The sequence below is a fragment of the Gnatocerus cornutus genome, chromosome 8 (assembly GCF_029298725.1).
Source record: "Gnatocerus cornutus isolate USDA-ARS CGAHR chromosome 8, icGnaCorn1.1, whole genome shotgun sequence".
NCBI classification, from domain to species: Eukaryota; Metazoa; Arthropoda; class Insecta; order Coleoptera; family Tenebrionidae; genus Gnatocerus; species Gnatocerus cornutus.
In genome coordinates, this window is record NC_142240.1 from 9,084,389 (window position 1) to 9,099,517 (window position 15,129).

The 15,129-nt window shown below is 39.5% G+C and overlaps 6 protein-coding genes across 6 annotated transcripts; 3 read left to right on the forward strand and 3 right to left on the reverse strand.

The window, feature by feature from the left end:
* Window positions 1-58: 58 nt before the first annotated feature.
* On the reverse strand, window positions 59-8,574 carry LOC148169520 (uncharacterized). Its single transcript, XM_088044418.1, has 6 exons — window positions 8,472-8,574; window positions 7,156-8,419; window positions 7,004-7,105; window positions 569-6,950; window positions 356-522; window positions 59-300 (listed from the first exon to the last, which is right to left on the reverse strand). Exons 2-6 carry the CDS (start codon window positions 8,408-8,410, stop codon window positions 221-223), a joined length of 7,986 nt encoding a protein of 2,661 aa, XP_087900544.1. The 5' UTR covers window positions 8,411-8,419; window positions 8,472-8,574; the 3' UTR covers window positions 59-220.
* Window positions 8,575-8,668: 94 nt separating this feature from the next.
* Window positions 8,669-10,110, forward strand: LOC148169521 (mitochondrial ornithine transporter 1). The gene is made up of 3 exons (XM_088044419.1): window positions 8,669-9,111; window positions 9,158-9,691; window positions 9,736-10,110. The coding sequence occupies exons 1-3, from the start codon at window positions 9,045-9,047 to the stop codon at window positions 10,047-10,049; spliced, it is 915 nt and encodes a 304-aa protein (XP_087900545.1). The 5' UTR covers window positions 8,669-9,044; the 3' UTR covers window positions 10,050-10,110.
* LOC148169522 (uncharacterized) lies at window positions 10,029-10,903 on the reverse strand. Its single transcript, XM_088044420.1, has 4 exons — window positions 10,823-10,903; window positions 10,444-10,586; window positions 10,324-10,395; window positions 10,029-10,270 (listed from the first exon to the last, which is right to left on the reverse strand). The coding sequence occupies exons 1-4, from the start codon at window positions 10,823-10,825 to the stop codon at window positions 10,129-10,131; spliced, it is 360 nt and encodes a 119-aa protein (XP_087900546.1). The 5' UTR covers window positions 10,826-10,903; the 3' UTR covers window positions 10,029-10,128.
* A 595-nt stretch (window positions 10,904-11,498) lies between these two features.
* On the forward strand, window positions 11,499-12,256 carry SkpA (S-phase kinase associated protein 1 SKP1-related A). The gene has a single exon (XM_088042879.1). It carries the CDS (start codon window positions 11,608-11,610, stop codon window positions 12,094-12,096), a length of 489 nt encoding a protein of 162 aa, XP_087899005.1. The 5' UTR covers window positions 11,499-11,607; the 3' UTR covers window positions 12,097-12,256.
* Window positions 12,257-13,194: 938 nt separating this feature from the next.
* Window positions 13,195-15,101, forward strand: mRpL23 (mitochondrial ribosomal protein L23). The gene is made up of 3 exons (XM_088042880.1): window positions 13,195-13,284; window positions 13,332-13,608; window positions 14,883-15,101. The coding sequence occupies exons 1-3, from the start codon at window positions 13,271-13,273 to the stop codon at window positions 15,039-15,041; spliced, it is 450 nt and encodes a 149-aa protein (XP_087899006.1). The 5' UTR covers window positions 13,195-13,270; the 3' UTR covers window positions 15,042-15,101.
* LOC148169525 (1,5-anhydro-D-fructose reductase-like) lies at window positions 13,601-14,734 on the reverse strand. Its single transcript, XM_088042876.1, has 3 exons — window positions 14,579-14,734; window positions 14,374-14,541; window positions 13,601-14,325 (listed from the first exon to the last, which is right to left on the reverse strand). Exons 1-3 carry the CDS (start codon window positions 14,717-14,719, stop codon window positions 13,624-13,626), a joined length of 1,011 nt encoding a protein of 336 aa, XP_087899002.1. The 5' UTR covers window positions 14,720-14,734; the 3' UTR covers window positions 13,601-13,623.
* Window positions 15,102-15,129: the final 28 nt, after the last annotated feature.

A 15,129-nucleotide genomic window follows, 5' to 3' on the forward strand; every position in this document is an offset into this window, starting at 1 on the left:
AGCAGCAAAAATAGCGCAAATTAGCTACAAATCACGTTCCTGAATCTTTACGACTCTGTGTTCTATAAATAGTTTATTGCTTTAAGCACATTTCAAATTATTTATACAATAAATGCCGACATTTCATTTTTATGTTACAAATTTTACAAAAGTTCTGTACAACAACCATTTAAACCTTATCACACTACACGTAACATTAAAAATTTAGGCACATTTTAGACTATATGTTATTTACTTTAGGCGTACTCCTGCCCCATAACCAGTTCAGTAGCACCTTTGATGGACTTTGCACGTCACGAGCTGAAAAAAGCAACCGAAAGTTAGGTCGAGTACAAAATACTCTCCTACAACTCACAGAGAGTATAACTGGCGTCCACCAATCGTGCAGCGGCCTCTGGAGGCAACTTTGCCGCGACATCTCTATGCTGCTGCATAATGGACAGTTGCTGCAACCTCCTCATCTCTTGCTCGTCCACGAGGGATTTGTCTTTTTTATACCCGACAGATCTCAATTCGGACAACCTAGAAATTGCGTTAAATCTCAAATTCCAAACATTTACTCACTTACTTGGTGGTAAGAGGATCTAAAACATCCTGCGCCATTTCAGTCTGGACTTTTGGAACGGTTCCTGAGCCGGACGGAATTGCTTTTTCTCCTTGCATTTTCCTTCCGATTTCTTCTTTCTCTCTGAGAACATTGGAGAGTCTGAGTTGAAGCGTGTCTCTTTCTTCGAGTAACTGAGTTAATTCAACTGTCAGCTCCTCGCAGCGAACGTCTCTTTGATGGAGCATGTAGAGTGCCAAGTCGAGTTCTGCTCTACTCACAGGTTCCGTCAAGTCTTCACTCTCTTGAACTCTTGGTCGGGCAGCCGTTTCAGTTTCAGTCTCTTTGGCACTCGTGCGGCTTATATCCATTTCAGCAATCAATGAATCGTAATCATTGCTTTTTTGATAAAGTTCCGTTTTTAATTCCTCAATCTTTAATACTTGTTCTTCGATGATGGCTCTCAAATCGGTCAATTGTCGGTTTTCTTCCTCGATCAAAACGGTTTGCTCGTCGATTTTCTGTTGCAAATTCGCAGACTCTTCAATTTTTGTTTGCAGTTGCAGCACTAAGTCTTCCAGTTCTTGTGATTGTGCATTAAACGTTTCAGACTGGTTTCTCATATCGAAGCGAACCCCTTCAAGTTCGGTTTCCTTATTCTGAAGTAACTCTTCGTAGTGGTTTTCATTTTCACTCAACCTCCTTGAAAGCTTCTCTATTTCTTGGGATTGTTCGTTAATGGAAGCTCTGTACTCTTGAGAAAGCTGCTCGAGGGCATACCCGTGCTCTCTTCCCTTGTCTTCGAACATTTTCCTCAAGTTAGCAATCTCCCTTTCTTTGGCATCTAACTGTGCGCTCAGTGTCTGCAGCTGCGTGCTGATGTTTGCATTAGCTTGTTGGTATTCCAGCAGATTTTGCTGCATATTCTGAATATTTTCGTGCTCGTAATCTTTCAGGTGTTGGACTTGTTCGACTTGAGAGGTCAGAGATGCAATAGTTTGATTCCTCTCGCTCAAGAGCTGATTCAAATTCTCTATTTCGTGAACTTTTCTTGAAACGTCTCCTTGCAATTCCACTAACTTTGCTTTAACTTCATCTATTTCCAGATGAAGATCTCTTATTACCATTTCTTTAGCATCAAAGGCTTTTACTAAACCGCCTGCGTTGTGCTCTACGGTTTCTTTGGAATAACTTTGAACAACTTCAAAAACTGCCGATATGGCTTCTTCATGGTTCTTCTTTATGGTGTCAAGCTCTACCTGGAGTCTTTCAACTTCACTCTGCTTTTCTTGAAGCGTTCTAGTCAAATCGTTGATGTACTGCTGCCGATCATTGATCTGCTGTTGCAAAGCAGCAACTCTATCTACTTCATTTCTGATCTCAGCATCAACATTCTTTCTCAACTCGTTATTCTCGTTGACCAAAGCGTTTGATTTCTCCTCCAATTCGTTGATTTCTTTCCGCAAAAGTTGTTCGATTTGGGAAAATTCGCTTTCGCGCGTTTCTAAATGGAGTTTCCAACTTTCAGCAACGTCAGCGCCACGTTGGTTAATTCTCATTTCCCATTCTTGTGTCATCTGTTCCATAGTTGCCGACAAAGTCGCAATCTCTGTGTCTTTACCGGCGATTGTCTCAGCGAAAGTCTTCTTTTCTTCAAGTAGCGCTTCAGCGATTTTGATTTGATTGTCCAATTCCTGACGCAATGATTCAATTTGAAAGTCAACAGATTCCCGTAGCGACTCGATTTGGGCATTCTTTTCTTGAAGTTCTTTAAAGAGGACTTGCTTTTCTGTTTCTGTGGAAGTCTGGGAGTCCATTGAAGCTTTCAGTGAGTCGATTTGGGAACTCTTCTCTTGCAGTTCTCTGAGGAGGTGGTCTTTTTCTCCTGTATATGAGTTACGTAATGATTCTAGTTCTGCAGTCTTGTCTTGTAGTTGCTGTATTAAAACTTCCCTTTCTCTATCTAGAGCTGTTTGAGCATCTGAGTGCAAAGAGTCCACTTGAAGGGATTTTTCTTGTAGTTGCGCCAACAGACTTTGCATTTCGGTTTCAACCTGGCGGATTTTGTTGTTCAAATGTGTGATTATTTCATCTTTGCTAGTCTGTAACGCCTCAAGTTCTGCGTTTTGTTGCTCCAGAAGCTGGAATTGATCAGACAGCTCTGAATTCTTCTTAATGAGCTCGTTAACTTGATCTTGAAGCAGCTTCTTTTCTTCACCGGTTACTTGTAACTGGCTACTAAGAGCATCTCGGTCTCTTTCAAGCTGTTGCTTTTCTTCTGTTGAAGAATCCCCGTGAATAATCGATTTTTCCGCTTCCAGCCTCAAGCTCCGCTGTTCTTCAAGAAGCGCCTGCAATTCTTCGTTGTCCAGAGTTAAATCTTTGACCATTTCGTTCAACTCCTCGATCTTTTTATTCATAACGTCTAAATCTCCACCACTTTCTGGGTGTTTCTTCGGCGAGGGTTGATCAGCCGAAGCGAAACCATCGTCTCCCCATTCAAATCGTTCCAATTTCGAGTTTAGATCTCTGCAGTTTTGCTGCCAACCCAACAATTCAACGTCTTGTTTCTCTTTCATCTCAATCATTCGCTCATTGGCAGAGGTTAAGACATCAATCTTCTTAGTGAGAGATGCTTTTTCGTGTCTTTCTTTCTCCAATTCGCTGGAAGTTTCCTTAAGCTTTTTCTCGACTTGTTGAATCTGTAATTTCAGTTCCTCTTGAATAGTGTCGTCCAAATTAAACAAGTCTCCTTCAGATTTCTTCCGTTGTGATAATTCTTCGTTCTTCGCTTTAAACTCTTTTAGTTTTTTAATTAACTTGCCGGATTTTACTTGAAGTTGTCGTATTTCTTCGAGGTGGTTTTCTCGTTCCATTTCTAAGACGCGGACTCTGTTGGCGAGGCTTTCAAGATTTTCGCTTTTTTTAGCGTGTTCTTCTTCTAGTTTCGCTTCTTCAGGACCCCAACCCCACCCATCGTCGTTTTCTCCAAACGTATTGTAACAAAGGTATGCTTCTCGAGCAGCACAAGGTTCTTCAGTAACTGGTCTATCGGTGGAAACAACCGGTGGTCTCGTCTGTTCAAACTCTAGCTGTTGGAGTTGATGATGAGTTGCTGGAGTGTCGACAAGATCGGCCTCTGATAGAACCTGTGACTCTAGTTGGGACGCTTCGTTATCGGCGTAGCAAAGATACGCTTGTTCCGGTTTTATGACCTCCTCTACGACCGGACCGGCCTCCAACGAAGACATAACAGGAGGTTTGGTCTCTGTGAATTCCAATCCACGGAGGTCGCTTAGTGAATCTGGTGTATCCACCACGTCTTGTACAATCTGAGACTCTACTTCTTGTGGCTGCATCTGCTTTTCGTATATTAAACGTGTTAACTCGTTTGTTAGCTCTTGGCATTGGATGAGCGTTTCTTCTTTTTCTTTATCTGCATTGAACAGCATAAATTGCAAAGTTTTGATTTTCTCGAGTAGTTCTTGTTGAGTGTTTCCTAATGGTGGTGGTGGTGGTGCTTCTGGTGCTGTTGCCACGAAATCGAATGGATCGTTACTTTGACTCGACCAAACGAAAGTCGGAATCGATTGCTGCGGCTCTTGAGAGGAAGAAACGACTTGTGAGCTCTGTTTATGTGATAAGTCTTGTATAGTATTTTCCAACTCTGCAATCCTGGATTTAGACATGGACAATTCTTCTTGGAGTTGATCAACCAACTTCGGCTCTTCACGAGGAACGTTGTCGAAGAATGAAGATAGAGAAGTTGACGCCGTTTGTTTTTGGAAACTTTGCTCCTGTAGTTGGGTTTCCGCTTCTTGTTTTTCTCTGGAAAGACGATGTATTTGTTGTTCAAAATCTTTAATAATGCTCTCTTTCTCAGAGATCATTTCTTTTAATTTGAGGAACTCTTCACTTTGTCGTGTCAACATCTCAAATCGTTCTTCATAGTTTCGTATCGTTTCTTCTTTAATTGCAATTTCATGCCTCAAACTATCGACCTCTTCTTTCTCTTTGGACAACCTTTGTATCTGCTCTTCGTAATTTTGGATTTCTATTTCGCTACTTTCCAACTTCATTTTGTAATCCACCAATTCGTTGTTAAATCCAAATTCTTTTTCAACAATCTCTTTCAATTCTTCTTCAAACTTCTCACATTTGACCATAAGTTCATTTTTTTCGTTAAGAACCTCCTCAAACTGCGCTTGCCAGTCGCCGTTGACTTTATCAAAATCGTTCTTACTTTCCTCCAACAATTTCTCATATTCGTTCTGCAAAGTCTTTAAATCATTCTCCAGGTTGTGAATATGTTTCTTCATGTTGTCACTTTGCGTCTCCAATTCCTCGACAATACCCTGTTGCCCTTCCAATCCTTGTAACTTCGTTTTAAACTCTTCCAACTTCTTCCTCATCTTCTCGTTCTTCTCTCCCAATTTTTGATTTTGTTTATTCAACTCTTGGTTCTCTGTAATAGCGTCTTCCAATTTCTTCTCTATAGCTTCGTCGTGGGCCGCCAATGCCGCCAACCTCCGCTCTAACAAATCTTCACTTCTACTCATTTCTTCGCACGTGACAGATTTTTCTTCTAACTCGGCCCCCAACTCAATTGCTCGTCGCTCTAAACTTAAACGCCTTTCCTCGACAAAAGAAATTCCCTCTTCTAGTTTAGCGCAGCGTTCTTTGGTTTTACTCAGTTCGCCTTCTTGCGTCTCTATGATCATTTCAAGTTCTTGTATCTTAGCTTGGAGGGAGCTTTCAACACTCCCTAGGTTCTCTTTGGTGAGAAGTAACTCTTGTTGTAAACTCATCTCGTTGTTCTTGTCTAATTTCACTCTCAAATCCGTGATTACGTTTTGCAAATCTACGTTCTTCACTTCGAGGACTTGGAATTCTTCACACTTGTCGTCAAATTGTTTCTGCAGACGTGATACTTCAGACTCCAAGTCTTGAAGCTGCTGGAGAGACGTTTTCAGTTCGACTTCGTGGCGATCTTGAGTTTCTTTCAACTTTTCTTCTAATTCTTGATACGCTTGAGTTTTTTTCTTGAGGTTGGCGGCTATTTTCTTCATCTTCTCCAACTGATCTTTATTCTTTACTGTCAACTCCTCGACTTTAGTTTGCAAAGGAGCAGTGATGTTCTGGAGATTCCCAGAGTTGTCTTCCAATTGCCTTTGAAGCGTTAGATATTTTTCTTTGATCTCTGAAGTGATCTTGTGGAAACTTTCGTCTTTATCTCTGATTGTTTTTTGCAGATCTAAAATGACGCTCTCGGTGTTGTCTCGTTCCTTCATTAACTTAGTGATTTCGTTGTCTTTGCTTTCAAGGAGGCGGCGAGTTTCCCACTCTGAGTTGCTCACAGCTTCTATTTCCTCTTGGCCTTTCTCGATTTGTTGGTTTAAACTGGCTCCCAGTTCTTCTAGTTGCGTGATCTTGATCTGGAGACTCTTGTTGTCATTTTCTAGATCAGCGAGGGTTCTGTTCAAATCGATGATGCTATTGTTGAGATGACAGTTCTCTTTATTTCGTTCTTCAAGTCCTGACTGAACTCTGCGAAGTAAATCGTTTACTTCCTCCAACTCGGTTCGTTTTTCTTCTAGTAATTTTTTAGACGTCGCCAGTTCATCTTCTAGTTCTTTAATCATCTCGGAACGATTTTCAGTATGTTCTTCCCGGCTTTCGCTTTCGTTTTGGTTAAGTTTTTCTTTCAAACTGCTATTTTCTGCCTCAACGGTCTCTACTTTGGCATCAAGAACTTCTTTTTCACTTTGCAACTGCTCGTATGTTTCGGCCAGAATATCTCTATTGTTTTCCACTTCTTTGACTTTTAAACTCAGATTAAGATTTTCTTGTTTTAGCTGTTCCATCTTCTCCATTACTTCCCTTCTTTCAACAGTGAACAGTTCGATCCTCTGCAACAACTCTGAAGTTTCTTCAGTCAACTCATTCACGCTTTCGTTCAAGTCTCCTTGTGGTAAATTCTCTTCGCTTGATTTCAAGTTACCGGCAACTAAATCCAAGTTCTTCTGATAAGCTTCCAGTTCTAGTTTTTCTTGCTGGGTTAGGCCCTCCACGATTTCGATGCTTTCGGCGGAAGAAACCTTCTCAACGCTCAGTTTCTCGAGTTTATCAATGAGCTCCATGTTCTCTTGGATGTAGTGATCGAGTTTCGTGGAAAATTCCTGTTTTTCTTTTTTGAGCTGTTCTATTGTCTCCAACAGTTGGTCCTTTTCTTTCACTAAGTTCTCGTTTTCGGTCGTTAGTTGTCTCTTTTCGTTTTCGAGAGCTTCCATTTGTTCCTCGAACTGAATCGACGCCATTTCCGAGGTGACTTGGGCGTTTTCCAAGTGGAAAAGACTCGAGAGTTTTTCGGATAAGCTTTCGATCTCGGATTTCGAACGGGAAATTTCTGTAAAAAAATGTATGAAGGAAGGGAAAGTAATGGCGCTGTGAAAATCTCACCAGCTTCCAAAAATGATATAACTTTATCCTTTTCTTCCAGCTGGTTCTCCTGGTCCTCAAGTTTCTCTTCCAATTCGTTTTTGCGTTCTGCTGGCTCAGAACCTGAAAGATGATTTTAAATAACATAAAAGGGAAAGATGTGGGAGTTTTACCTTTGGCAGAATCAGATTCCACCAATTTTAGTTGTAAACTTCCTTTTTCCTCCTCCAATTCGGCAATTTTCTGATTAAGTTTTCCGGTTTCGGTTTCTAATCGCACGATTTCAGCGTTGGAATCACTGACTTTCTTAAAAGCCTCGATTTTCTTATTTAATTCTTTGACTTTGGACTTGTGTTGGGCCTTCACCTTTATCATATTTTTATTGCTCTCTTCCAACTGTTTCTTAAGTTTGTTGACTTCCTCGTTTTCAATTCCCTCAGTGTCTTTCTCTTTTGTCTGATTCACCTGTTCTTCCAATTCTTTAATTCTTGATTCTTTTTGTTGAATGAACTGAGACAGCTGTGAGTTTTGTGCTTTTAAAGTCTCCAATTCCACAGAGAAATCCTCTTTCTCTTCAAACTCCTTTTCTTCTTTAAGTTGTTTATTTAAACCGTCGTTGATTTCTTGTAATTCCGCGATTTCGTAATTTTTATGTCTCAAGTCATCCAGCAATTTTACTTGGCGTGCTTTCATGTCTGCTTCTAATTTAACAAAGTTTTCTTGCATCTTTCTCATTTGTTCTTTAGTATCGTCAAGAGCGTCTAAAGTGGTTTTTCCTTTTCTGCTCAAATTCTCCGTCATTAAAGTGATTGCTTTAGTTCTTGCGTCAATTACAGAATCTTTCTCTTTAACATTCTCTTGTAGATCTAAAACGTTGGATTCCAACTTCTGGACTTTAGCAAGAAGGTCACTGATGCGTTTTTCTTTAGTTAACAGCACTGTGTACAACTCCTGAGAACTAGAATTTTCATTATACTCTTTGGTGTCTTGTAAGGATAAATTATGAGGCGTCAACGAAATCAACTGTTGTGAATCATCCAACTGCGCCTTCAACTGAGTGACCATGTCTTCAATTCCCTTTTTGCTCTTGCCCCTTTCAGCTAATTTAGCTTTGTTTTCCTCCACTTGTTGACGCAAGAGACTGATCTTTTGACTGGCCGGAATGTCAACAGTTTTCTTATTAGTATCGTCGTCCTTTTTCTGTTTTTTGGCTTTGCCCCCACGTTTAGACAGAGTGTTCATGTATTCATCCACTTTTTCTTGCGTTACATTACTCTGTTCGTTTTTACGAATCATTTCTTTAAGTTGTGCGATCAAAACTTGTTGTTGCTCGAACTGGTCTTTTAGATCAGATAATTCTTGACTTGAACCGGGGGGTGGCCCCGTTTCGGGCTCCCCTCCTGGGTCCTGACCAGGACCCTTCCACATGTTTGTTACCTTTAGATGTAAAAAAATTTGAGAAAATCTACATAAAAACGGTAGGTTTTACCTTATTTTGAATACAATATGTTGACTGGAAGAAAAAGGGTTAGTTGGTTGCTGTCACTTTTACACGTCAACCATTACTGATGTGAAGTCAGCAACGGAAAAAAATGGGTGAACTTATTTTTGGTGGTGATGAAATCGAATTTGTTGCAAAAAGGTTGGAACGGCAGTAAACCGTATCCTGTAAAATGTTTGTTTTTGGATTTGTATTTTTAAATTTTTTAATTATCTTAGAAAAAATTTAGGGATTTTTATGATTTAAATTTAAAATCCCTAGTAGGCTAAAATACTAAAATCCCCAGTGTCGCTCAAATTTAAAATTTTGTTTCCGACCAACTTCTAAGGCCCTTTTCGTATTGTTTGATGTCCGTTTAAACGAATTGGGCTATTCTACGTTTATTTACAATGATTTTGTGTGCAATATTTATTTCCAGTGATTTTGAGTCAAACGGAGCTAGAGAACCACATAACCTATTTTGGACAGTGCATATCACATCTAGGGATCATAAGTGTTATCATTATTCATAAATACGTTCTTGTAATCTTGTTTTTTTTTTTTTTCGAATGGTGTGAAACCATGACGGAAATTGCACGCAATAGTCACGTCAAGGATGGAATTATTGACTTCACAGCGGGTTCTTTGGGTAAAAAAAAACACTAAATCAACATAATTTTTAATTAGTTTTACAGGTGGGACCGCGTTGGTGTACGTGGGACAACCCCTTGACACTGTTAAGGTCAAAATGCAAACATTTCCGGTGTTGTACAAGAACATGGTTGACTGTTTTATGAAAACGTTGCGCTCTGATGGAATTTACCGTGGTCTATATGCCGGAACAGTTCCGGCATTAGCGGCAAACATTACTGAAAACTCCGTCCTTTTTTTATGCTACGGCTTTTGCCAGAAACTCGTCTTACAATTTTCAAAAAACGAAAATATCGCTCAATTATCATCACTAGAGAACGCAACCGCAGGCTTCCTTGCGTCATTTGTTTCGTCCATTGCAATATGCCCCACGGAACTTTTAAAATGTAAACTCCAGGCCATGTTCGAGGTGCAAAAGCAACAAGAATCGCAAGGTCTCAAAGTTATAAAAATGGGTCCTATGAGTTTAGCTGCGGAGATTCTTAAAACTGAGGGACCGATGGGTTTTTTCCACGGGTTGGTACCGACTTTAGTCCGCGAGATGCCGGGATATTTCTTCTTTTTTGGGGCTTATGAAGGTGAGGTATTACAATTAAAGTTTTTTTACGATGTTTGTGCACAGGTACGAGGAGTTTACTGGCGCGTAACGGACAAAGCAAGGACGATATTGGATTATTTAGGACCATGGTAGCTGGGGCTGTAGGTGGTGCTACTTTCTGGACACTCACTTATCCAGTTGATGTCGCCAAGTCAAGGATACAAGTCACCAACAGTCGTGTTAACATGGTGACGATGATTCTTCAAATTTGGAAGAATGAAGGATTTGGACAGCTTTACAATGGGTTGACTCCGACGCTTGTTCGGACTATACCCGCTACTGCCACTCTTTTTGTAACATACGAATATTCAAAGAGATTTTTACATCAGATTTTTTAATGAAACTCGAAAATGCTTCATTAATATTTTACAATAAATAAATAAATATAATACTGTTTAATACTGTTGTTTTCAGGGCTCATTTCAAATAGGATTCTTCGTACTCTGGAGATACTTCGACGACTTTTCGTAACATTTCTCCCAGAAGAGTGGGGCTGTTTAAAATTGCAGTCAGCTCATGGGAACGCTCAAGAGCGGGAAGATCTTCAAGAGGCGGTAACCTTTAAAGCGCACTAATTCGATTGGTTTTCTTTTTTTTCTACAAATATTTTACCTGTACTCGTCGAGGCGATTCGAGACATCCCTTTTTTGCTGCCCCCGACAACGGGGCGAAAAAATGTGATTCCTGAAACTAGACGTTAAAGAAAAAAAGACAAAATTAAGGCAAAAATACCTGCAGAAATTCCTGTTGAGTTTGGTTCCCATATCTGCGCCTTTCACAGGTCCTCCATAGGCTTCTTGAACTACCAAAAAGACCACGCAAACGAACAGTACCAACAAAAATCGATGGTCTTTTGTGGACGGTGTTAGATTCTCCTATGATAATATATCATATTGATTGATCAACATTTTTATTTAAGTGGTTTGTTAAGTACCGTTTTGAATATCAAGATCAGTACTTGACATTTTTCGCAAATATTGCATCAGATGGCGATGTGTTGCGGTAACGTGTGTAATTATACTATTTGTTAATTCAAGTTAATTAAGAAAAATCTAGTTTTATGAAGAAAACTTTCATATCTTATGATGAAGTTAAAGAAAAAAAAACGTACCATTGTTGTGGGCAGAAGAGACAGCTTCCAAGACTTGAATCTGACTCAAACAGTGTAATACTCAAATTCTTGTTCTTGTTGCCACCTCTTTTAAATGAAAAGCGGCGTCTTGCGCATTTGATAGAAGTAGTGGACGATTTCCAATTATTTGTAGTCAATTTAGCAATCATCCAATAACGACATTTCCTCCTACATCTTGAGCAGATTTTGCGGTAATGCCGAAAATTTCTCCAGTTCATTAAACAAATTATTCATTGAACAATTATTGTTATTTTTTTGTATCGTGTTGAAACTAAAGATGTCTAGTTTATTGCAGAAAAGAGCGCCCACATTATTAAACACTCTTTAGCTTGATAGCTTAAATGATTTTTGAAAGTTATTACTTCTTGTTTAATATATTTACTTTTTAAAGAAATTTGAAAAAGGAGTTCTAAACGAACCGCTAAACTACGTAATTCAGTCACAAAAAATATTTAAATTCTTAGCCATAACAAAAGAAAACTGTTAAAGTTAGATGATCAATTTTTTAATAATTTTATTATATTTTTCAGTAAAATCTTAAATTAATTAAGTTTTTTTGTGTAGGAAACCTACACTTGAATAATTGCTCTCCCATCGCCCACTTTCAATACTCATGAATTGATCGTTCTTGTTGCATCAGTTCTTGTTTTAATTAATTCAAATTTAGCGCTCATTTGTGACAGCTGCGCACGCGTCATCCGCCATATTCTCATTCTGTCATTCCGCGGAACAAAAACAACTCGAAAAATTGAATATCAGCAAGAATGCCGAACATAAAGTTGCGTTCCTCCGACGGTGAGACCTTTGAAGTCGACGTTGAAATCGCCAAATGTTCCGTGACCATAAAGACCATGTTGGAAGACTTGGGGATGGACGAAGAAGAAGAAGAGGTCGTTCCCTTGCCCAACGTAAACTCTGCAATTTTGAAGAAGGTCATTCACTGGTCGACGTATCATAAAGACGATCCTCCACCACCGGAAGATGATGAGAATAAAGAAAAAAGAACAGATGATATTTCCTCCTGGGACGCCGATTTCCTCAAGGTTGACCAGGGTACTTTGTTTGAGCTGATTTTAGCAGCAAACTATTTAGACATCAAGGGATTGCTGGATGTTACTTGCAAGACTGTGGCCAATATGATCAAAGGAAAAGCGCCGGAGGAGATTCGGAAGACTTTTAATATCAAGAATGATTTCACAGCGTCTGAAGAAGAGCAAGTGCGCAAGGAAAACGAATGGTGTGAGGAAAAGTAAAAGTGGCAAGTCGCTTTTTTTTACGTTTTTTTTGCCATGTTGTTGACAAAGGTCTATTTATTTTGTTCAATTTTGTTAGAGAAGGGTGTGCTAAATTATAAAAGTAAAAAATTTGGACTGTAATACATACTCTGTTTTGAAACAAACGCCTTTTCTCATTCCAATTAGTTTTTATTTGCACCTAACCATATAGATACACTTTCAATTTCTGTTTGTATAATTTTAATCAAAACACGTTCTCGCTGTTCCCCGGGGTCAAAGTTCTCCCACATAAGGCAGCCCCCAGGAGAGACCCAATCATAAAAGCTGCTACTAATAAAAGTGAAATTAAAAGAAGGCACAACCACCACCATGAATTTATAAACCTACTAACGTTAAGGTTCCTCCTAAAAAAATCAAACGCATTATTTTACCCAACTGTGCCCTGTAGTCACCAAGCGCTACTTGTCCGTTTAATCTTAAGTTCGTCAGTTCTTTTGATCATTTGATCGTTCATTAATTTGATGACTCTGCATTTAATGTGCTTGAGCTTTTCTTTTGCCGCCAAAGTTTCGCAATCGCAGTCATCCTCGACCATTAAATTCGCCTGGGTCTTGAGAGAATTCAATTTGTGGGATTTTATGAGAAGTGTGACGTTAAAGTGTCATGTTACCATTTCAGTTGAAAATGGTGAATTAACTCGCATTACGATTATTGTGTGCTTTGACCCATGTAACAAGGAATAATTTGTTTACTCTGGTGGTGATGCCAGATTGTCCGGATTTGTAAGGGATCATTAATAAACAATACCCGAGACTGCTGTCTTTTCTTTATTGTCTAATAAACTGCTTTCTCAAAGGTTCGTTTGTCTGCAAGTCAAGTGTGAAAGTTCGACCGGAAGTGAAGGAAAGCGGGTCAAAATATCTACCCGTTTCCTTCAAATTTTCGAAATCGATCCCGCCTCACTAGGGCCTTTTATTATCTATATTGGTACCCAAATTTTATCATTTTCATGATTATTTTTTTTAAATTGTCATTTAAAATCAATTGAACCACATTTTTACTAAATTTTCAGTCCTTGGACCTTCATTAATTAGGTTTCTATTTTTGTCCCAAAAAATCTAGGGATTTTCACGATTAAGGTTGGTAAGGTCTGGATGTTTTGAAATTGACTTTCTAACCCCACTTTTTGAAAATGTCGACCCGATGGTGAGAAACCCTTTTTATTTCCACATTTTTGCTACTACCCGTTTTAGGTACCCTATTTATCAACGTGGAGGCCCCCAGCTCCGCGTTTTTTTACCCAACTTTTGGGTAAAGCTCGTTCGACCAACACACGAGCAGCCCCCAAATGTGGTTCAATTTTCGTGTTCCATGGAAATGACAAAGTACGACATTAGGAATTACCTTGAAAAAATCTACGACGTGAAAGTTGTCGATGTTCGGACCAGAATAGCTTTAGGGAAAACTAGAAGGAACAACAAGGGCTATGTTGTGAAAGCAGAAGACAAAAAACTCGCATACGTCACTCTTGTAAGTTTTTATTAGTTAAAACTCGATGCTGAAAGGGAAGTATTTGTGGTTTTGATACGCGGTTTGAGGACTGCATCGCTGGTTTTTGTTGCACGAGTCTAAATACGCGACATCATCTGGGGATAATTCAAAATCAAAAATATCAAAGTTTTCTTCAATTCGTGATTTTGTAACGGATTTTGGGATAACAGAGATACCCAGTGATACCAAATAATTTAATACGATTTGAGCCGCAGATTTGTTGTATTTTTTCCCCATTTCTATGACTTTAGTGTCGAAAATCGTGGGACTCGGGAAACCAGGACGCCCCACGTAGTTACTGCGTCCCAAAGGACAAAACCCAACAATGACAACATCTCTATCTGCACAGAATTTTATCAGTTTTTTCTGATTGATGTTGGGATTAACTTCAACTTGATTCACCACCGGTTTAATTGTGCAATTTTTCAAGACGCGGTCCACTTGCTCGCTGTTGAAATTTGAAAGACCGATGCTTTTGGTCAACCCCAGGCGGACACACTCCTCCATGCCCTCCCAAGTCTCCAAATAATCCACATCACTGTATCCTGAGGAATCTGTGGGCAAAGACGGTGCGCTTTCTTTAAAGCCCATAGGCCAATGCATCAAGTACAGATCTAGACAATCAAGTTTTAAGTTCTTTAGAGTCTCCTTTAGCATCGGCGCAACTTTGTCTTTGGCGTGGAAGTTGTTCCAAATCTGGAAATTTCAGCAACAACATTGAGGTTATGTCAAAAGAGAAATTACTTTGCTGGTGATGAAAACATCGTCCCTTTTTATTGCCCCTTCGGCAATTTTTTCTTGGAGGGCTTCACCGACTTCGGCTTCGTTTTCATAGAACCAGGCGCAGTCAATGTGACGATAGCCGCAAGAAATCGCGTCCTTGACTGCTTGCCCGACTTGACCTGGGGGCGACTACGAGAGATAAGGCGGTAGCAATAATGGGGCTTACCTTGTAGGTTCCTAAACCGACGATCGGAATTTCGCTACCGTTGTTTAGCTTAAGCGTGCGCCCCATCGTACCGACGGAATAATCACGAATGATACCGAAACGTGGAGCTAGATAGGTGATAAAAGATTTGATCATCAACATTTTCAAGGATGTACGGCGTCACTGAAAACATCTTTTACGCTTTTTTGGTTTCTGTTTTGTAGTTTGTTAATTTATCGGTTTTGTTCGCGAATTTCCCAAACAAAAAATGACCTCGTCGTCACGTAATAAACATATAATTTTACGTGAAAATTTCACCTTTTAGCCCAAGGACGAGAAGTTCGTTTTCCCTGAGCTCTTCCCCGACAACGAAGAGGCGAAAAAAGACGAGGAGGAGACGCTAAGACAGGCCAAGACAGGCATTCAACAATTTCTGGATAAAAACAAAGAGCGGCCAAACATGCCCGGCTGGTTTAGTATCTAAAAGCTAGTAATTTGTACATATCCATAGTAATAAGTTTGATCAATAAAGGCGTTTAAAAAGTCCTGTATTCTTATTAAATTCACTGTGA

Bases quoted from the DNA above. Each gene is read 5' to 3' on its own strand.
- LOC148169520 (XM_088044418.1), bottom strand. From the start codon at position 8,410: ATGTGGAAGGGTCCTGGTCAGGACCCAGGAGGGGAGCCCGAAACGGGG. The intron at 7,106-7,155 runs GTAAAACTCCCA...ATCATCTTTCAG, and splicing joins GGAATCTGATTCTGCCAAAG to GTTCTGAGCCAGCAGAACGC. The intron at 523-568 runs GTAAGTGAGTAA...CGCAATTTCTAG, and splicing joins TTAGATCCTCTTACCACCAA to GTTGTCCGAATTGAGATCTG.
- LOC148169521 (XM_088044419.1), top strand. From the start codon at position 9,045: ATGACGGAAATTGCACGCAATAGTCACGTCAAGGATGGAATTATTGAC. The intron at 9,112-9,157 runs GTAAAAAAAAAC...TTAGTTTTACAG, and splicing joins CTTCACAGCGGGTTCTTTGG to GTGGGACCGCGTTGGTGTAC. The intron at 9,692-9,735 runs GTGAGGTATTAC...GTTTGTGCACAG, and splicing joins CTTTTTTGGGGCTTATGAAG to GTACGAGGAGTTTACTGGCG.
- LOC148169522 (XM_088044420.1), bottom strand. The intron at 10,396-10,443 runs GTATTTTTGCCT...GTCTAGTTTCAG, and splicing joins CTCAACAGGAATTTCTGCAG to GAATCACATTTTTTCGCCCC. The intron at 10,271-10,323 runs GTAAAATATTTG...TGCGCTTTAAAG, and splicing joins AATCGCCTCGACGAGTACAG to GTTACCGCCTCTTGAAGATC.
- SkpA (XM_088042879.1), top strand. From the start codon at position 11,608: ATGCCGAACATAAAGTTGCGTTCCTCCGACGGTGAGACCTTTGAAGTC.
- mRpL23 (XM_088042880.1), top strand. The intron at 13,609-14,882 runs GTAAGTTTTTAT...TTCACCTTTTAG, and splicing joins AACTCGCATACGTCACTCTT to CCCAAGGACGAGAAGTTCGT.
- LOC148169525 (XM_088042876.1), bottom strand. From the start codon at position 14,719: ATGTTGATGATCAAATCTTTTATCACCTATCTAGCTCCACGTTTCGGT. The intron at 14,542-14,578 runs GTAAGCCCCATT...TATCTCTCGTAG, and splicing joins TCGGTTTAGGAACCTACAAG to TCGCCCCCAGGTCAAGTCGG. The intron at 14,326-14,373 runs GTAATTTCTCTT...TGAAATTTCCAG, and splicing joins ATGTTTTCATCACCAGCAAA to ATTTGGAACAACTTCCACGC.